The sequence below is a fragment of the Sturnira hondurensis genome, unplaced genomic scaffold (genome assembly GCF_014824575.4).
Source record: "Sturnira hondurensis isolate 20B ecotype Veracruz unplaced genomic scaffold, ASM1482457v3 Scaffold0001872, whole genome shotgun sequence".
NCBI classification, from domain to species: Eukaryota; Metazoa; Chordata; class Mammalia; order Chiroptera; family Phyllostomidae; genus Sturnira; species Sturnira hondurensis.
In genome coordinates this window covers 6074314-6095881 of record NW_028074503.1, presented here as the reverse complement: position 1 = coordinate 6095881, position 21568 = coordinate 6074314, and the positions used below count along the sequence as shown (strand labels likewise).

Below are 21568 nucleotides of genomic sequence, written 5' to 3'. Positions count from 1 at the left end.
CGGGAAGCACTCCTTTGTGGCAAAGCTGATGCCCGAACCAGCCTCAGGACATGGAGGCCTAGATTCCTGGGTGGAAAAGAATAGATGGCTTCCTCACAACCCCCACTTCTTCCCCTCTAGATCTTGCCTCCAAAACAGAGCTTGGAAATTACTGTCTAAGGTCCTCAAGCCATCAAGGGGATATGCTGGTTGTGTTGGCTGTGACTTTGGGATGAGACTACTGAACCTGCAGAGTCAAGTTGAACCTCCAAGCCCCAACCCCTGAGCATTTCTGCACACAGGCTGCTTCAGCAAAATGTTCATGCAGGCGCTCCACGAACCAGCTCCCTCCCCGAACTACAAATTCAGACTTCCCAAACAGTTTTGTAGAGTTTGAAATCTCTATATATACCCACCCTCACCCTCTGTAGGCAGCAGCAATTTCAGAGCTGTTTTCTCAGTGAATTGTTAACCAACTCGGAGCCTGGCAGTGCACCCAGAGTGGGAAGCTTGTGTTAGTTTGTTTCAGGACAGCCAGAAGGAGCTCGGTGGAACTGGTCTGGTGCCTCTGCAGTGCAGGTGTGGAGCTGGTGGGGTAGGAAGGGCAGCCAGGGAAAACACAGGTGGGGGCCTGGGCGGACGTGACCGTCCTCACGGAATCTGGTTTCCTGCTTCCCTGTTTCCCTGCTCAGGCTACAGGTACGGCTCTGGGATCCTTGGGCAAACCATGAAACTGAACACTGGAGTGTCAGGAAGAAAAATGGTTAAATGTACCCAAGTTCTCTGTTGAATTAATGAAAGGAGAAGCAGTATTTACAGCTATTTGAGCACATCTCAGAGTGCCAAGCCGTTAGAATCAACTCATTTCTACCAATGATAGTTGGTCCCTACTATGTGCCAGGGGTACAGACTGAGGAAACAGACAGACTGTGTCCCATAGGGTTCAGACTCTACTAAGGTAAAAAAGCTATCTGGGGTGAGAAATGTAAAGAATACTTGTGAAACATATCTTCCCTCAGTAAAACTTAAGATGTCATAAATCCAGACAGAAAATTACTCAGGAATGAAATACTCTCTGAACAGCAAATTCCCATAATAATAACAACAAAAGAGCAATGATATGTACACTTAGTGAAGATCTATTTTTTTGCCTTTCATCTAATGATTTCAGAGAGCTGAGCAGCCGCTGCTGAGTTAATCCTTCGTATCAACCCTGACTCTAACATCTCCATTAAAAAAAAAAATTGGCACTAACACTTCAGCATCCCACAGGAAAGAAGTTCTGGAAGCAAAGAACACGCACCCCCTCACAAGCACCAAGCAGCAAAAAAAGAGTCTAATTTTATTCAGAAAAAGTAAGTTGGGGCCTAGAAGAGTCAAACCAATGCCCACAAAATGAAAGTCCCTGAGAAAAAAAATGCAGATTTATTTCTTGCAGGTGGGCACAAAAACTCTTTAATGCACCTTCGGGCAGTCTTACTGAGCTTTCTCTGTCTCTGTCAGGTCCGGAGTACATCTGGGAAGGCTGGCTTCATTTTCAGAGAGAATCACTTCCTCCCATTTTCAAAACAGAAAGGAAGACAAAGATTTAGTTTCCCTAACATAATATATAAAGGCCACATGATTCAGCGGATGGTTTCTAAGTCCTTTGATGGTTCCCCTCAGAACCACATTCATATGAAGGGAAAGGTTATGAATGAAAGAATTCAATTGTTTGCAAAAATAAAGGGACACTCTGCCAGAGATGGAGAAGATCTGGAACAGACCTGGTCCCTAATTACATGGTAATCCGATACTTTCCACTTGCATCACCTGGCAGCCTTCATCTTCAAAGGACCTTACCAGTGCTAATGAATTCTTCACCTCCTCTCCTCTCATCTACTCCCAAAATAGCTACTCTCTAAAGAAAAGTTGTTCTAACTCCGAGAAGCCCTGACTTATATTATCATATCATTTTAGGATACAATCGCAACTATCTTTTTCTTCTTGATGTTTTGGGATGTTTCCCTTTGCCTTGTTTTGAACAGAGAGTGCGTATTCGATGACCCTATAAAACGATTCAAAAAAGAAAAAAATAAAAACCACAGGCACACTGGAGCCTCTCTGTGGGAATATTATAATAAAATAATTTAGAAGTATTAGCAGAGGGCAAAGAGCAGGGAAGCTTCATGAAAGCCTCTGAGATATGTGAGCTGGGTCCTGACAGGTCAATAGGAAGGTGTCGAGTACGTAAGAGGGAAAGGAATCCTAAGCACAAGGCAGCTGCATGGACAAAGGCCCAAGAGGTGAGTGGGCGTCGATGGTCCAGAAAAAGGCACAGGGAGTAAGCTAAAGCCCAGGATGGAGGCGTGGGTCAAGGTCATTGGAATGAGACTGGAAGAGTGACTTTATCAAGGTTACACAGCTAGGAAGTGAGACAGCCATGTTTAAACGAGGCTCTCCGGCTCTGAGTTCATTCTCAGTCTAACTTGTCACCTCACTGCCCTTCTCTATACAAAGAATAAGATGGATACAAGGAAGTCACCACTTAATGGATGTCATGGGCTAGTGAATTCACAATTACAATACATGCAACTGACATCTGTTGAATATCTTCTATGTTCCAGCAACTGTGCTGGAATACAAAGTGAATACAAAAGAAGAGGAAAGAGAGAAAGAGAAAAAAATTAAGTTTCTGTTTTTTAATGAAGTCCAAGGAGTCTGGTTAAGGAGAGAATAGCCATGATAACAACATGCAACTGCCAAAACATGAGTCTGTACAGAATGCCAGGAAGCACAAGGGAGAATGGCCAGAGGGAGTCAGACAAGATGCCTCAGAAGGCTCGTAGTCCCGTGGACAGTGTCATGGGTACTGCACAGGATGGTGATAATTGCTAACATTTATTAAGCACTTAAATAGTGTATCGGGCACTGTCCTAAGCACTTTTTCCCCTATTAACTCATTTAATCCTTGCGACAACCCCCCATGTACAAGTCACAGACAGAGAGAGGTAAAGAATTTTGATCCCACATCATGCAATCAGGAGAGCCAGAATTTGAACCCGAGTTGTTTGGTACAGAGCCCAACAACTACACTCTGCTCTTCCTGTACAGGAAAGGAGCTCCACACCTGCTGAAGTCAGGGAAGGCTTCCAAAAGGAGGTAACGTGTGGTCATTCCAAAAGTATCTCTGGGAGTTCAGCGATTGAGAGAGGGGATCAAGAGGTTGTCAGGCCAAGGTCGTATGAGCCAAAGTATGCAAGATGAGAGATGAATGGTATCAAGGAAAAGCAATTACTTCTATTAGCTGGAGGGTAGGGTGGGTGTTGGGGATAATGAGTGTCACTAAAGGATCAAGCAGAGAGCATGTTTTAGTTGGGCTTGTTGGTTTTTCAGTGACTAGACACACAAGTTCAAGGATACAGAGGAAACCCATGGACACCCAAGGATAAACTAATCACAGCCTAGGCACATACGGAGCTGATCCCTCCATTGTGGGTGGTACTCCCTCAGCCTCGGCGTCCACCACCATGTTCTCCACCCGAGTCACAGGATGAGGAGGTGGCCTGAATTAGGGTGATGCCACTGGGTCTGCAGACCAGGAGTCAAATGGGACAGGTTTGACTTGGACATGGGGAACCAGCGAAAGTGACTACTAGGTTCCTGACTTGAGTGCACTGCAGAGACAGAAAATAAGGAATAAGGAGCAGGTGTGGAGGGTGTTATAAACTGAACTGTGTCCCCTGAAAAAAAACATTCATATACTGAAGCTCTAACTCCCAACTTGGCTTTATTTGGAGAGAGGTTCTTTAAGGACATGATTAGGTTCATTGAGGTCATAAGGGTGGGACCCCAATCAAAGGGGACTGGTATCCTTATAAGAAGAGAAAGAGACCAAAGATGTATCTCTCCCTACACACACACACACACACACACACACACACACACACACAGAGGGTAGAGGCCATATGGGAACATAGAGAGAAGGCAGCTGCCTAAAACTCAGAAAGAAAAGTCTCACCAGAAACCAACCCTGATGGCATCTTGATCATTGACTTAAAGCTTCCAACACTGTGAGAAAATAAATTTCTGTTAATTCACCCAGTCTATGGTAGTTTGTCATGGCAGCCTGCGCCGACCAATACAGAGGAAAAGACAATTCACACTTGGATAAAGACACCGTAGATGGATTTAAAGCAAGTCGTGAGTTAGAACTGATAGGGCTTGGTGCTTCCGTGGAAATCTAAGGTAAGAAGGATGGAGGAGGAGGAGGAGCAGGAAGGGATGTTGTCCAGGTTTCAGTCTTGCATAGAGCATAAGTTGTGACTCTCCCTGAATCTGAGATTTGGGAGCTGGACCTGTGCAGATGGCGAAGATGTGCTTAGAATTTCTTGGGTGTAAGCAAGGTCAATTCAACTACAGAGATGCAGGGGGAGTATAATGGAAGTGGAACCTCACTGAAAACCAAGGTCAGGATTTTTTTCAACAAATGAACTCATACTTTACGTTCAAATTCTTTACTCATTTAATACAATGCCTCAGGGATTATTTCACTCAGCATGCACAAACCTACATTATTCTTTGTATCTACAGCTACTATTCTGTTGAATAGATGAGACATAATTTATTTATTCACCATCCACCTATAGAGTTAGATTGTATCCAATAATGCTTTATTACAAACAATGCTTCAAGAACATTCTTGTCTATTTTTCTGTGTTTAGAGACTAGATTCCAGTAGAAGTGAATTGCCAGGTTGAAATGGATGTGCATTTTGCATGCTGATAGCTACTGCCAAATTGTGCTCTAAAAAGACTGTACCAATTTATCCTTCTAGCAATAGAGGATGCATGTACGTGTTTCTTCGGATCCATATGTATGTTTCTTAAACTATTTTGAGTCATAGACCCCTTTAGATTCTGCTGAAAGCTATGAATCCTCCTTCTAGGAAAATACACACATGTACATAGTCAGAACATTTTGCCTACAATTTCTGCGGGTTTACAGACCACCTACAGACCCCCCAGGAACCCCAAAGCTTTATATAAAGGACCCCTGAAAAGAGGTATTGGAATGGGTCTCCCAGGTCTAGGCTAGTGGGTCTTACTCTGAGCTGCACATTGAAATCACCTGGAGAGCTTTGGGAAATCCCCATGCCCAGGCCACTTCCCAGACCCATTTGAGCAGATTCTCTAAGGAAAGGATGTAGGAATCAGTCATTTTTGCAAGTTTTCTAGGTGATTCTAACATTCATTCAATGGCAAGAGCCATTGCCGTCTAGGAGAGGCCTGTAGAAGAATTTTTTTAAAGTAATTTGAAGGTAGAAAACCAGAGAGTACTCACGTGGCTCTCAGGGGCTTGGGAACCTGGCTGCGGGTGCTTTTATGTTAATGAGTGGGTGGAGGGGGTGGGGACAGGGATCTGGCATTGATACTTTTTTTCATTAGGAAAATGTTCCTGGTGATTGTGAGGTATGACCAACCTTGGGAGTCACTGTGCAGTGTGATACCTGCTGACGAGAAGGAACCCCCGCGGGGTGAGAGTGGAAGGAAGAAAAGTCAAATGCAACTGGAGAACTTGCCACTAACAACCATAGCCAAAAAGCACTGCCATTTAATTAGCTTCGGGCTGCAATGGTGGGAGGAGTCTTCATGGAGAAGTAGGACCTGGAGGTGGGGCTTACAGAATCAAGACAAATTTCTTCAGTTAGAGGGGCAGAGAGGAAGACTTTCCCAGTCAGAAAGGCAGCCTGTATGTAGTTAGGGCTGGATCAAGCCTCCTCACAGCTCCTCCCATCTCAGGCTCCGCCATGGAGTCACAGGAAAGGTTCCCTTCCCTGGCCCCGCGGAATTGACTCAGCAGGGCTCACTGGGCCCTCAACCCCTAGCCCCACCTTTCCTCCTTTCCTGTGGTGCTTCTTCCTTTGGGTATGCTTCTCTTTCTCCTAGACCGGCGGTTCTCAGAGTCAGGGTCGAGGAACCAGCAGCATCAATGTCACCTGAGAGTTTGCACATTCTCGGACCCAACCTGAACCTGCTGCAGCAGCCTCGTGGGGGTGGCCCAGCACTCTCTGTTTGACAAACCCTCCAGGGAATTCAGGTGCATACTCAAGTTTGAGGGTCAGTGTCGTGGAGACGCCCAGCCGTGCCTCCTCCCCTTGCAGCACGGTTCTCTCTGGAGCCCGCTCCCACAGAAGGCTGGACTCCTGTTAGGGAGAGCAAGGAAGAATGTCGGGAAATTAGACTGTAGACCAGAGACAAGGAGTTTGGACTTGAAACTAAAGACAGGAGCCATGACAACTTCTTGGCCAGGAAGGCAAAGCATTAAAATGGTGTTGGGGATGAGATAACAGTATTTCAAGAAGGCAGGTTGATCCCAATCCCCCTCAAATTACAGGCAAAACTGAGCATATGCATCTTTTGAGGAAGAGGTTTCATAATGTTCCATTTTCAAATGGATTCAAAATGATTTAGTAATCACTGCTGCAGAGGAAATTATTTTATTGCTAAATTATATTAGCTTTTGAGGCAGTGTTTCTTAAAGTGTGGTTAAATGAGTATTAAATTGTCTGAGCCGTGTGTTAAAAATGTTCATTTTTGGACTGTGCCCTAGACCTACTGAATCAGAATCTCTGGAGCTGGCACCCAAGAATCTGCGTGTTAAAAGAAGTTCCCTGGGTGGTTCTGGTTGATTCCATGCACTGTAAGGTCCACGAACTGCCTCAGGCTTTCAGTCTCAAAAGCCAGTAGTTCCAGGAAAGCTAAGTTAACACTGAATTTAGAAAGTATGTGAGCCACTAAAGTGTGGGGCTGAGGCACAAAAAAGGCTTTCAATGACCAAAACACCACGGAACTGGGGACATGAGCCAGAGTAAACACTTCCCTGGCATTTTGGGGATCATCCATTGAAAGCTGTATTCTATAGGGCTTTCCATACGGACAGCAAAAGAGATGTGAAGTGAGGTTCGCCCTCAAACTCTGACAGTTCCACTCCACTTCCTAGAGCTGGACGGAGACTAGGTTAGTGTGCTTTTCTGTGGCCGATGGAAATGACGACGAGAAAGGCAGAAGGAAAACTCTTGACCACGTGAACCTGCCAGAGGTTCGCCCCTCCCTGGAGTCAGGCCAGGCATGTTCCTGGAGAGAATTCTCTGGGCTTCCTGCCTCTTTGCATGTGCTTGGCAGGGTTTGCCCAAATATCCACTGATTAGATATTTTGACTTAGGAATTTTGTAATATGTAGTACTTAAACAGTAAAGCGTGTGGGACTGTATTCATAAAAATGCACTCCAATGTAAATAAAGAGTTTTTTTCTGGGCAGTGGAAACAGAGCTGAAGCACCTGGTCTGGTGAAGTGTTAAGAAAATGTGTGTGTGGCCAACCCAATAAATGATTCATTTATTGTCTCTGCAGGTATTTGTATTAGTAGCATTAACCATGGCTGAATGCGAATTAGAGGTGGATCTTGCATGGTTCTAAAATTACATGTTTATGCAGCATTAAAATAAAAATGTATATACTCTGTCAAAAAAAAAGAAAAGAAAATGTGTGTGCTCTGGAGTCCCACCCCCAGTGGCTGTGTGGTGTTGGGCAAGTTATTTAAGCGCCCAGGGTTTCTACTCATCTGGAAAATAGGAGCAATCCTCACATATACTCATGAGAACTTGAGAGTGTCAGTGTAAAAGACCAGGCCCACGGCAAACATTCACTCAACGTGAACAAGAAAGAAATATGGGGCATATATATTTTTCCAGACTTCTGTGCTTTCTGAACCTTCTCCAGTGAAGACCAACTACTTTTGTAAACAGGAGAGAATGAAAATCACAGTTTTTCTTTGCTTTTTCTATGTAAGAGAATGAGCCACAATGAGAGAAAAGACAGGAAAACAGATACAGTCACTGTCAGGGGAGGCTGTTTTTATTCGGAGTAATGACAACCTGTGACCCCTGGGGTACCCTAGTCAAAGCACAGACTGTGGGGAGAGTAAGCCTGAAGAATTATGAGTACTGTACTGGTATTGGCTGTGCCCTGGCTCTGCACACTTGGACCCCAAAACAGAGGGTTTAGGTCCTCTTCCACCAGGTGCAAAGCCTGGATCTCCAGCATCAAATTAAAGAAATAGAACAAACACATCCCAGGGCTTCTTTAAATATTCAGATAAACCCATGTGTCTCTAACAGTTAAATTAAGCCTTCCTAAGAAAAACTAAGTCAATTAGTTCAAAATGTGGGTTAGTGCTTCTGGGTATTTAAAAGGGGATTTTTTTTTTCCTTTTTAGTTCATTTAGAAACATAGCCACAGGGCAGGTACATACCCACTCCTCAGCACACCCTGTGAATCGCCCATACACCCAGATACCAAATCCTGCTATCTAGAGCTTCAGACTCTGGCCCTCAAACTTTCTCAAAGTGATGAAGACATTAAAATAGGAGCTTCCAAACTTTCTTGCCTTGCCCTTTGAACTTATATCCTTCATCTTCACCATCAATACTGATAGCCATCAGAGGATGCCTGACATTGCCACAAACATGATTCACCCTAATTGAATTCCTTCCTTCATTCAACAAGCACTTACTCTCTAAACTTTTGTAGACAAGGAAGGTCTCTGAGACACTGTGAAACACAGTTCTGGAGCACAGTTTGTGACATGCACTTCAAAACTCCTCTGTCCAATCTATCTAGATGCAATAAGCCAAACTTTGCCAGAAAACAAATCAAATTAGACACTCTCAAGAAGATGAATTGCCAGGAGCAGTTACTGGGTGTTAGAATATGAACATTTTCCTGGCTTTCTTAAAAGGCTATCTTAATTGGTATCAACAATAAAAAATATGAGAATAACATTTTCATACTAATTTTAGGGTATAAATTGCAGGGGTTTTTTTTTCATTTTTGTGTGTTTTATTTAGCTTTTACTAAATGCATAGGCTATTTTTTAAGAAAAATATATAGCAGATAGTTCCAGGAACATTCCTGACCTCTGAGCCACATGTAAATAGCTTCTCCAGTATTTAAAATATACATATTTGCTACATGGCATTAACACGTATCTTTATCTCCTTTTCTACCGTAATTAGTATTGCAGTGACATTGCAATAAACATCATTTAATGAGACTAACATCTACTTCAATCCCATATATCTTTTAAAGATATATGACTAGAAGATAAACTACTATCATTATTAATTTTGTTTGATTCACCCTTGACAACTTTCCCATTTGACTTCTTTACTAACCAAGTAAAGTTTCATTATCAGAAGATTATAACAGATAACACATTTTTAGGCTCCATAAAAACACCACTGACTTGTGGAAAACTACATTCTCCTAATTCATTACTTGCTTTAAAAACACCTAGGAGACTGGTAGGTGAAAAGATTAAGAATTACAGTTACCAAGTAGCAATCAGAAACTGAAAATTCCACTTGTGTCAATCCTTGTGTTAAGTTCAAGCTGAACTGTTTCTGACAAAACATCAAAGATAAAAACAGGTAACACCCTCACTGCTCCCAGGAGACTTGGGCAGAATAGCCTGGGATTTCAGTGAAAAACACTCCATTCGAGTCTGGTTCAGTTTGTGGGCATTCCTTTGCCTCTAACTCTTTTACTGTCATTCTTCTAGACACTAATTGGTTCTTACTTCCAATATTCCAAGAAAATAGAACAGTGTTTTAGGTGCCAGGTGACCAAGGTGACGCTGTTTCTTCAGCCATACCCATAGTGCTCACCCTCCAAGGACTGTTCTGGCTTCCGAAGATTCCCAAATCAAACGACACACTGATATATTTTAAGGAAATTGCTCCCTTGCAGGGTTTTTTTTTCCCATTGATTGGTTCCTAGAAGCCGAATGTGGTCAAGAGGCTCAGGCATGGGCTACGGAACTACGCTTTCCCGCCCTACGAGGTCTTGGAGACGTGGGTGAGTGGCCTGACCTCCTGGCCTCGGTTTTCTTGTTTATAATCAAGCCTTAAAAAAGTAACAGCTGACAGCTGAATGTTTAGGAATGTTCCAGGCATTGTATTACACCCTTTACTAATACTGATCCATTTAGTTCTTACAACAATCCCAATAGGAGCTATTATTATTATCATCATCCAGATAATAAAATGAGAGAACTGAGACTTGATCGGGGATCAGCTGGTAAAGCCAAGCTAGCAGTCAAATTCAGGCAGCCTGGTTTCAAAGACGAAGCTTTTAACCTGTTACATAACTTTTCATGGAGGTTAGTTCTCTTTCCACACCCACCTATTTGCATATTCATTGTCTACCATGTACCAACCACTCTGCTAAAATATGCTATGAAACTGTACTGGAAATGAATCAGACCTGCAGTAATCAGTAAGGCATAGTTTGGGCTCTTCTGGAGTTTTCTTTTCTTCCACGTTGTAGAGTTAGATTGTATGGGTTCTGTTTTCATCTGAGCTCAGAAAAAAGATGGTCTTCAATTGAATTCAATAGAATTGGGCAGTGAAAGTCAGAAACAAAGATATGTCAAAATAGCTTCAATCTGAATTCATACGTGACCTCCATAATACTTTAGGAAGTTTTTCATAATCAAATGAAGAAAGCCTGATTTCCAAGTGATAAACTGAAAACAAGTGATGAACCAAAAGTGGTCCTGGCCTCTGCCCCCAGGAGCCCATACAATTCCTTGCATTTATCAGTTTAAATCCTCCCCAATCTCTTAACACATAGATACCTACCTCCATTCCCTGACTTCTCACTCACTTCTGCAATAATTTCCTACAAGTGTGTTCTACTACCGAGGGAATTCCTGGTAAGGCAATATTAAGCCAAAACAGTCATTACATCCTTTCTAACTTGTAAACAATAATGTTGCCTTATAGTTACCTTTCATCCTGATTTTCAATATGGAAATTCAGATCCATGTTATTTCACGCTTTTCACAAAAAACAATGTTACTTGCTAAACACAGGATTTCCCTAAACACGGAGCCTGTTCATTCACTCCTTCAAGGTCAATGACTGGAGTGCTGGGCAGGTCCTAGGAACCAGCCTCAACCACAAAGGGAGATGGCTTTAGTAGAGGAACCAGGTAGCTAAAATGCAACTACATCAATTACATAGCAGATGATACTCAGAAGACTGGAAGTTAAGAGGAGACAGAGCTGAATATGTTTCTGGAGAGTGTAACCTTTCATAAAGTGTGACCCTGAAAAGGGGATAGGTGGTTATACAGTGAGGGGAAAGCAGTTGGAAGGGAAAATATTTTTTCCTTCTGAAACAGTCATGTCACTACCTTACTTGATTACCTTCAAGTAATCTAAGAAGCAAAGAAACCCACATACATAGATGGTACTTTATACTTATGATGATTGAAAAATATGGTTCATCTTGTTGAAGTTGTAAACATCTTAGTGTCACTTATAGTAAAGAATTCTGACAGTTAAATAATTGCAACAAATGTTCCATACAGCACTGGGATCGTTTTATATAAAGAAGCTATGCATTCTGCACAATAAAGATAGCTTTCTGACAAAGAGGGAAGCTGTCAGTTTTAAGTGGTGGGCTGCACGGACTTCAAGATAGGGCAAAATCAAAGCGGAGGGCTGGGCTGATAGGCAGAAGTCAACCAATACTACCTCTCTACCGAAAGAATAAAGAGAAAGCTTTTTAAAATTCTCTTAGTTTGGAACTGTGTATATGGAAGCACAGGATGTTTTAAAGGGATCATTTCTTAAACCTCCGCTATGAACTCAACTGTAACTGTGTATTGTTGGGGTTTAAAAATTAAGCAACTTGGCCGTGGTGGCGGGCATTGGGAGAGGGGGAGGTTTATATCTGCTTCTTTTTTCTGGGTGTTCCTCCTGGTAAATACTAACCTAAAGAGGTAGGTACTAACCTAAAGAGGTGTTTTCCAATATTTGATGAAATATCATTACGGGCAAAAAATGTGGTAGCGTTTCGACAGCCGGTACCACGAAGCAGATTCGGTCTCCCTATAGTGAGCCCAAGACATACTTTCCCAGGTGCGTTTTTCGTATCTAACATAACCGGGAGTCCTGCGGGTGGTTTGCAAACTGTCCAGGCAGCATCTGAAACTGTTGTTTTTCCAAGTCCGTTAAAACCTTATTTGCGCTTGGATTTTTTTGATTCTGCTATTCTCCTCCCCTGCCCCCTGGCTTTTTCCCGTGGAGACCTGCCCTGAGGGATATTTTGTCCCGGGAGCACAAAACTATTTTCTTTTCTGAAAGTAAGTTGACGTCAACTGGGATCTGTTTTTGGTTGCTTTGTTTCCCGGAGCGTCCAACCCAGAACTTCGCCTCCAGTAAACTGCTAACAATTCAAAGCAGCTTGTCTGGCTGAGAGGAGAGCTGGGGGCTGGAGTGACCCCCGCCGCCCGGAGAAGTGGGGAGACCCGGAAAGCCCCTTCGCTTCTGGGCTGGAGCGTGGGCCTGAGTCCCCGGTGGAGCCGGGAGCACAGCCCCTCGGCTCACTGCTCTCGCGGCGAGGGCCGCCTGGGAGCAGCCCCTGGTAGGTAACCTGCCTGGCGCCCCACCTGAGTTCTCAGGAAGGTTGGCATGTCCAGCCGGAGCGTTCTGGAGGCTAGGAAACCTGGGAGCATCCCAGGACAAAGGGCCAGCCTTCCAGAAGTAGCCTTACGCGACTAGTGTGTGCCGGCTCCTGTGCGCGGGTCCGCGCGTGCAGCTAACTTAGTTGCGTACTGCTCTGGGCTCTGGGGAACAAACACTCCGTTTTACTTACTGGGGGAGACGGGGACAATGAATGCAGTTCGAACAAAGCCTGCGGCACCTCGGGGACGATTCCCTAGGAGTATAACCTCCGAATTCCTAGCCTCCCGTGACGGTTCTCCGTAGAGAGAAGGGCGGGTGTGTGTGTGTGTGCGCGCGCTCTCGCGCGCGCGTTCCCCCGAGGAGCGGGGAGGGGGCTCACCACGCAGGAACTTGCTCCAACTTGTTCACACCTGGCGTTGTTTCCCTTACGCTCCGCGCCATCCAAGGCCGAGAAGGCACACGGGGGACGAGGGGCTGATCCGTGGAAAAGACACCATCAACTCCCATTTAGACGCTGTCGCTGCACAGGGACCTAGTCTTTCTTCTTTACTTTTTCTTTTTCCTTTTTAATGACAAAATGAGGGATGCGTTTCTATTGACTCGTAAAATTATAAATTGCCCAGGAGAGGGCAATGGGCAATTGATAGGACTCCCACAGTCGAATTGCACAGAATTCGAGCTGGGAGGCAAATGCGAGGGAGCATTCGAGGAGCTGGCGAGGCTGCCCCACAGGAGGGCCGGAGTCGTGCTTCTCGGACCTCATTCGGCCCGTTCCCCTCGCCCCTGGGGCCCGAAGCTGGCCAGCGCGCCAGGGGACAGTCGGGCACCCGGAGGAAGAGAAAGTTAGGATGCAGTACGAACTCTGAGGTGGCCCGCCTGTGCCGCCAAAGTAAACAGCCGAAATCTCTGGCAGCTCTGGGGGAGCTGCCCCTGGGCCGGGACAGCGGGAGGAGGCGACGGAAGGGCGCAAAGCCTGAGCATGCCGGGGGCGGGCGTTTGGCTGGAAACGGGGCACAGTCTTCTATGGGAATGTGGGACCGGGCGAGCTCTTTGGCTGCCTTTCCAGTTTCGCAGGTGTCCGCCCCCGTGCGCCAGAGGCAGCGCAACCCTGAGGGCAAACGAGTGACTGTTGGCAAACTTGGAAGGCGAGCGCACTTAGGATCCGAGTTGCCAGAATTGTGGCAGTGGTCCTAACGCCTGGGACCCAAGTTCACTTTTTCCGCCCGCCAGACAGGCTTAGGGACGGACACTGCTGTAGCTCCAATCAGGTGTAGCGCCTCACCAGTGGCAGCTATATCTAACTGCTCTGAGACAGGGAGGGCGGTGGCCTGGGCTGGTGAGGAGGGGTCCCTGGGGTACCTAGCGCCTCTCTCCGCGCCTCCACTCCCAAACGCCCCTCCCAGTCTCTTTCTTTCTCGCTCCTTCCCGAGGCTGGCTGGACCGGCGCGGACTTGCCCCAGACCTACGGGGAGCGCCCCAGGTCTTTAATGACAGCTTAAAAGTGGCTGTTGGAAAAGTCGAAAGGGATGAGGCTGACGTAGGGCGTGTTTCGCTCCTTTGCAAGATTCGAAAAGGGAGCTGGGAGCTGTACGGCTGGCCCCAGGCCCCCGCGCCTCGCCGCCAGCAAGTAGGTGGGGGAGCCGCCGCCAGCCCCATCCCTCTCCCAAGCCTCGCCCGCTGCGCCCTGGCCGCGGGCGCAAAGAGGGTGCGGGGCATCGCCGTGCCTTCTCCACCCTGCTCATTAACCTGCCTGCTCCACTACGCTCCGCGAGGCCCCAGACACGGGCTTCTCGAAGCAGCACCCGCGGCCGGCTCGGCGCAGCCGCCTCCGTGAACCCCCGGCTCCGGGGGGCAATGAGGGGGCGGTGGAAGGGGCACTGCTCCTCGGGCATTACTTAGAGAAGCGAGACCGCCCCGCCCTCCCGCCGGCCCACCCTCTCTCCCGTCCGGGCCCGCGCGCCACTCCGCCAGAGGGTAAGTTGGGAGTTTTTCACCCCCATCGACAGCTCTCCCTCCCCTTTCATATTTTTACCCTTCAAAGTTTTCCTAGGACTGGGGAGAAGGGTGGGGGAGGAAGAGGGTCCAGCCATCCTCCGTTCTCACTCTCTCCCTGTATAACTTTCCCCACCTCCCCTCCATCCCTTGAGCGCCGCTGCCCCTCCGGAGCAGCGCTCCAAACTGACAATTGGAGCGCGGCTCCTTTAAGAGCCCAGCTTTGCCTCCCGGTAGCTGAAGGTCATTAAACACAAAAGCTCACAGCGCTGCGGTCCAATATAGCGCATGCGCCCTGCCCGAGGACTGGCAGAGAGACGGCAATATGGCGAGAATGCCTGGCAGCGGGGACTGTAACACCAGCGCGGGCGGCAGCGCCAGCGCCGCCGCCGCCGCCGCCGCCGAGAACAATGGGGAGCGGGGCGAGGGCGAGCGCGGTGCAGGGGGCCGCGGCCGCCGCCACGGCCGTCCGCACTACTGCAGCGCGGGCGAGGAGGAGGAGGAAGAAGAGGAGGAGGACGAGATCCAGGAGGTGCGGATAACGGGGGACGAGGAGGACGGAGGTGGGGGGCTGGAGGACGACGAAGAGGAGGAGGAGATGGGGCTGGACTGGGACGAGCCCCTGGAGCCCGAGGACTCAGCCGGGGAGGAGCTGGAGCCGGAGCCGGTCCATATGATCAATATGGACCAGAGCGCCGCGCTCGAGCCGGAGGCGCCGCCGCGACTGCTGGCGCCCCGGGCCCGCGGCGGGCCTCCCGGGGACGGCCCCGAGCTGGACCCCGACGTGCTGCAGCGCCCCGAGCGGGCCCGGCTGAGCGAGAACACCCGGCTGGCCACCCGCTACGCCGTGCGCATCTTCCGGGAGTACCTGAGCGAGAAGGCGCAGAGCCCGGACTTCGAGACCATGGACAAGGGGGCGCTGTGCCGCGTGCTGCGTTCCTTCTACGCCGAGGCCCGCTCCAAGAGCGGCCAGCTCTACAGCAAGTCGTCGCTCATCAGCATTCGCAGTTCCCTCAACCGCTACCTCAACGAGCCCCCGTATTGCCGCACACTCGACCTCACCAAGGACCCGGAGCTGCGCAGCGCCAACCTGACGCTGGCCGCGGTCATCCGCAAGCTAGAGGAGCAGGGCGCCGGGCCGGTGGTGCAGAAGCAAGCCATCACTCGCGCCGACCTGCGCAAGCTCTACACCTCCAGCGTCTTCAGCACCAACACGCCCTTCGGGCTGCTCAACAAGGTCTGGTTCGAGACGTGCATGTATTTCTGCACGCGTGGCCGCGAGAACCAGCGCGAGCTGGAGGAGGACTCTTTTGGGCTGGCCATGGACGAGGACGGCCGCAAGTTCGTCTACTTTAAGTCCCTTGGGCCCTATCACAAGTCGCGCTCATCGTCGTGGAGCAAGAAGCGCGCGGAGAGCAGCGACGAGGAAAACTTGCCCCGCATGTACGAGACGGGCACTGAGTTCTGCCCCTATGCCAGCTTTGTCAAGTACCTGTCGAAGCGCAACCCCCTCTGCAAGGCTTTCTTCCAGCGACCACGGGACCACTGCAGCGAGGGCGATGTGACCTGGTATGAGAACAAAGCCATCGGCAAGAACTTGCTGGGCACCAGGATGCAGATGCTCTCCAAGGCAGCCAAGCTCTCCAAGACCTACACCAACCATTGCATCGGCGCCGTCTCCATCGCCACGCTCAACAGCATCGCGGGCATCGGTACCAAACTGGGCTCGCCCGCCCTGCAGGGCTGCTATGCCGAAGCTCTGAATGGGGCTGCTCGCCACCACTCCCATCACCCCCCTACACATCCCTCCCATCACCACCGCCCCCAGCCGCCCTCGCTGGGGAACACCTATATCCTCCCCAAAGACAGTCAGATTGGGCCGGACGTGAAATCCGAGGCTGCGCCCAAGCGCGCCCTGTATGAGTCCGTGTTTGGGTCGGGGGAAATCTGCGGCCCCTCTTCCCCCAAACGACTTTGTATTCGCCCCTCGGAGCCTGTGGATACGGTGGTGGTGGTTTCCGTGAAACACGACCCCCTGCCTCTTCTTCCAGAAGCCAATGGGCACAGAAGCACCAATTCTCCTACCATAGTTTCACCTGCTATTGTCCCCCCCACCCAGGTAACCAAACTAAACTCTATGCATGAAATGTTTCTTTGGTACCACTTGGAGACTAACTTGTGCTAATGGAGGTCTGGGTTGGGGGAAGTTTGAAAAAGCAAATATACTGGATCAGATTCGATTTCAGCCTTAGAAGCTTAACTCTTGGGTTTTTTTCAGGAAAGTTTACACCTCACCTTAAAAGATGTGAGGGAAGTCGTCCTAACAATCACTGCTTCCCAGTAACACTAAAATCTTCAAAGTTCCCAGAACAAAAGCAGCCCTTACAGCCTCTCCATCGAAAGCATGAGTTTTATAAGGTGAAGAGTGCAGGAATACTGTACCTATCAAGGAAGCAGTTACTTAGAATATATTTGAATAAAGTAACCATTAAAATAGTCTACTACATATTCACCATAAGTTATGAAGTTAGAAAAGCAGTTATACATTATTAAAGAGAAAACATGCCAACCCCACTTCCTGTAGGGGGTGGGGAGTGGAGAGACTGGCAGTTGAGTGCCAGTAACATGTAGCTGAATGTAAAGTGACCTACATCCTGGTGTAGTTCCCATGAACTGAAGTCAGCTGTTGAAGTTATTAGATGGAAAGGACATCTGCCCTACCAGCCAGGCTCTGACCTGGAGCCTGTGCCCCGTGGTGCCCAGCACTGTGGGCACTAAAGCATTGCTTACTTTCCCTAGTCCCATGGAGCCCACCATCTAGGCAGTAGATAAGACTTACAAATATAGATGATTAAGACAAACAGCACAAGAATGTGGCAAAAATACCAAAGTAAGAGTCGTAGCCCAGAAGCTGAGCCACCTTGGGCAAATCAGTTCACCTCTCTGGGCTGTAGTGTCCTCATCAAAGATAAGGGGACTGTTTTGACTTTAAAATTATTTCATTTTAAGCAGTACCAAATTCTAGGTCGAGACCAGGGGCTTAAGTGATGTTTCTTACCTTAGATTTTTTTTCCTGGAGGAATATATTTGCATTGTTAAAACGATGCTCATATTCTGGGTGTTCTTCTCTGGGAGCCAGAAACCAGAGGTCTTTCTGGTTTTTGCAGGCAGGAGTAGCCCCTGGAGGTTTTACACCTGTGATCTCCCTGCCATCAAGGAGAAGCAGACATTTGGTCTGTGAGTCTGGAGGGGCAGTGCAGGCCTTTCAGGGGACAGATGTCAGGTACCTCGGTGCTTTTTCCAAATGAGATATTCCAGTTCTGGGCAGACAGACCCTTTCAAACATTCACCAGGCAAGTAGCAAGCCTCAGGGCCAGCTGTGAAAAGGGCTGGGAGCAGTAACATAAACACAAAAGTTCTCTCAAGTACATGAGACCTGTAGGCTCTGTGTCTTTCTTCCTGTCCTTTCAGTGTGCATAATACATTTCCTGCAGAGCAGGAGGGTGTTTTAGGGAGTTTTAAGGATGGAGGGGAGAATTTTCTCTTCTTCGGAGAATTTGGGTTTGCTTTTTCTTTGAAAAGCAAAAATAAATGTTCCCATTCATCTGCTAAAGTAAAAACCCGTAAAATGTCCTGGTTCAGAATAGCATCCGATTAAGAACTAAAAGCCTACGGGAGTTTTTAAAGTATACGTCTGCTTGGGATCATAGTGAAATAGTTTGACACCAGCGTTGTCACAGAATCAGGACATGACATCTACAAAAGTTAGTCCAGGTCTGCTCCATTGGCTGTGTTTTGTTCTAAGGAACGCAGCAGTCTTTTATTTTAACCAAGTGAGGTAAATCAGTTCTGCAAAGCTGGATACCGATCCTTTTATTTTTCTTAAATTGTCAGTTAACCCCTGAGTTACGTATAGATTTGCACATCCATGTGTTGGTTGTATTATTACTCTGGCTCTTGAACTAAGTCCCCTGTAGTTAAAACACTACAAAAAGTTGTGCTCCTTGCACATATTTAATAGTCAGCTTTTCATTTATGTTAAAGTGATATTTTTAAATCAGCACTAAGAAATATACAGGAACTCTTTAGTAACTCCTGTAGAACTCATTTTATGAAGTCTGAGAATCCTGAGTATAAGACAGATGTGTTCCGGGAAAAGCTGGTATGAAACTTCTACTTACTAAAACCACTGTAACAATCGAGGTCCAGGGTGTTTCCTGGGGATTAGTAACTGGCCCAAGGCGTCGCTCCAGGTTGTCAGCTCCTCCAGCCGGCCATTCCTCCCCAAGAAATGCCATGTGCACTTCAAGTTTAGTCATTATTTCTTCATCATAAACATAGGCTGTCTAACCTTAATCCTGACTGGACCTCATCAAGTGGTGTGTCACCGAATTCCATTGTTGACCGTGTTATTCTAGACTTCTTGGTAATACAGTGACAGCCTGATGATGCTTTCATTCTCTTCTAACATTGCCAGTTTCTCAAAACATGAAGAGCCTGTTGCTTTAAATGCATTGATTCTTTGCTTCTTGAGGACATTAACAAGTGTGTCATTATGGTTGAAAAAATGAATATGCTTGAGGAGTCACAGAGGTTATAGAATTCGTGATTTTTACTCATGTGAAGTGTGCCTGGGTTTTATTTTTTATTGGGGAAGGGGTTGTGATGGTTGCTGTAACTGACTCACTCTTTTAAAAGAATATATGGCTTTCTTTTTCTTTTTTTTTTACTTTTATTTATTGATTTTTTAGAGAGGAAGGAAGAGAGAGAAACATCAATTTGTTGTTCCACATATTTATGCGTTTGTCGGTTGATTCTCATATGTGCCCTGACCCGGGATCAAACCTGCGACGTTGGCATGTCAAGATGACACTCTAAACTGATTCACACTTTAATTCGGTGGATGGCTGTGTTCAAAGTAGAGGGTAGTTTCAGTTCCCTTTTCCCCAGTGAGCTGTTATAATTTAAGATGGTCCGGTTATTGGTGTAACTTCCTAGCTCCCAGGTGATCATTTAAAAATGTTTATCAGGCCCCTCCTACAACTTTATAGCTCTTCTCTTTGCATGAAAATGCAGCATTTTTCCTGCCTCAGAGAGCAGTACTTCAGCTTAGATGGTAGAGATTTCTAGTGTTACTCTTTATAATTTACGCAAAAATAGAATACTAATAGAAGCTTAGATGTTAAATATAGTTTTGTTGCTTAAGTTTTTATAGACTGCCTCTCTCAAGTACTAAACAAAAATGTGAACTTGAACTTCAAAGCTGCACGCTGCACTCACTTGACCCTAACCCAGATTATTTCCAGAAATACTTTTAAGGAATTTTGAAAGTACAAAGTCCGTTAGTGGAAAGATTCTGGAGTCAGTGGTGCATGCCCACTGTTCCTGTTTCATTGTCTTCACTGGGGGCCAGAGTTGGTCCTTACAGTTTCCGAGCTGAAAATTGGAACAGCCTCCCTGTGGGGCACAGGCAGTCAGTCCCTTTTGACCTTGCCTTGGAGAAGGCAGATAGCACTGGGAAACCCCTTTTCATTCAGATTCAGGTGCTGCAGGGGCGGGGAGGGAACAGGAAATTTCAGTCTATTTACTTAATGGTTTTATTTTTGCATTGGGAGACTGGGCAGAAGGGATAGTCCTGTCTACTTTAAAGGTGGATGCAGACAGAGTTCTATAAATTTGAAGGGAATAGTGCATTTCATAGTTGTAGTGATTGTAAGAATTTTTTTTGCGATGGTTATCTGGAGCTATCAGGATTAACTGCTCTGTTTAAAATGGATATTTTCCTGATTTTTTAATGTTACTTTGTGGCTATATTTCTTTTTCTGCTGCAAGAATGTTTGCTCTACTTTATGGAAAGTTCAAATTGGTGGAGAAACTAAATGTCATCAACATTATGTAACTTTTTTCATTCATTCAGGAAACAATTACTGAGCACCTACTAATCTGGCTCTTGTGCCAGGAATCTCTATATATTAATCTATTTTCCACTTGGCAAGTAGTCTCATTGGCAAGATTTTGGCCTCATTATATATGAAAACTAGAGCAAAATAAAGAAAGTTAAAAGGCAATGCACTCAATGTTTTGCAACAGTTCTTTTGGGGGGGAAATCTGTACTTTTGTGTTGCAATCAATACTCAGGTGTATTATTTTAAATGGATAACAAACCCACATGTATGTCAGCTCACTATCTGTTAACTCTGAACCAGGAAATAGAGAAAGAAGGGTTTGCTGCCGAAGGAGAGCGTGGATCCCATTTATGTCCTTGTGTCATCCTGATTTAAAAGTCTGGCTCCCCTAACCAGTGACACCCAAAAGGCCACTCTCTTGTCACTGCCTATGGATTCGGAGCAAAAAGAGCCCCTTGTGCTGCTGGCACTGCTAGCTGCAGATGAGATCACTTGGGCAGGTCCTCCCCTTGGCTTAGGCCTGTCAAAACTCCGCTCCAGTCATTTAATAAAAAGTTCAGTTTCAAGGTATCTTCTGTCATCATAACTGCTATTTTAAAAGCAAAATCTATTTAGAATTTACTATGTAGTCACCTGCATTGAAAATCTTAGGGCCGAACATACTAGTAATCTGTGGGTCTGTCAGAGGCTCAGACTTAATTTCTAGGACATAATCTACTCCTCTTGACTGATTATTCACTGCAGTGTACCAAGTAGTCAGGAAGCCTTTTTAAAGGCTTAATTGGAGTATTTAGTTGGGCGGGGGGATTAATTAGTCCCGGAGGATATACCAATCGACCTTGATAAAACTAAAATGAAAGAAAATATAACTTTGGGATTTGACACGTTATACTGATAAGCTTCTTAGTGTTCTAAAGATGCTGAATTCAACTGAGCCACTGTTACTTGAGCCTCTACCCGCTGAGAGTTGCCGAGAGGAGCAGGGACCAGTGGTCCTCATCCTTCCTCGAGGTTTTCAGAGGGCCAGTGAGTTTGTGGGCCTCAAGCCAAAGTGATTCTCTGCTTGCTGCGTGAACATCACAAAGGAAACAGATGAACTTTAAACAGTTTAATCTCTACAAAGTTTCAGGCTCTGTGATTTTTCAGATTGATAGAAGTTTCTCTTTGCCTGCCATTGC

At 46.6% G+C, this 21568-nt stretch overlaps 1 protein-coding gene across 4 annotated transcripts in view; it reads left to right on the top strand.

Moving 5' to 3' along the window:
• The window catches only part of KCTD1 (potassium channel tetramerization domain containing 1), a 186369-nt gene that overhangs the window by 78847 nt on the left and 85954 nt on the right, over positions 1 to 21568 (top strand). The window contains exon 1 of one of the 4 annotated variants that reach the window (XM_037032275.1): positions 12305 to 12451. The exons of 1 other annotated variant lie outside the window; for it this stretch is intronic. Coding sequence is in view for 1 of the 3 variants with exons in the window: in XM_037032251.1 (XP_036888146.1) it covers positions 14810 to 16603 (1794 nt within the window). In the remaining 2 variants the exon portion in view is untranslated. 2 more of the 4 variants (XM_037032269.1, XM_037032251.1) reach the window with 2 other exon arrangements.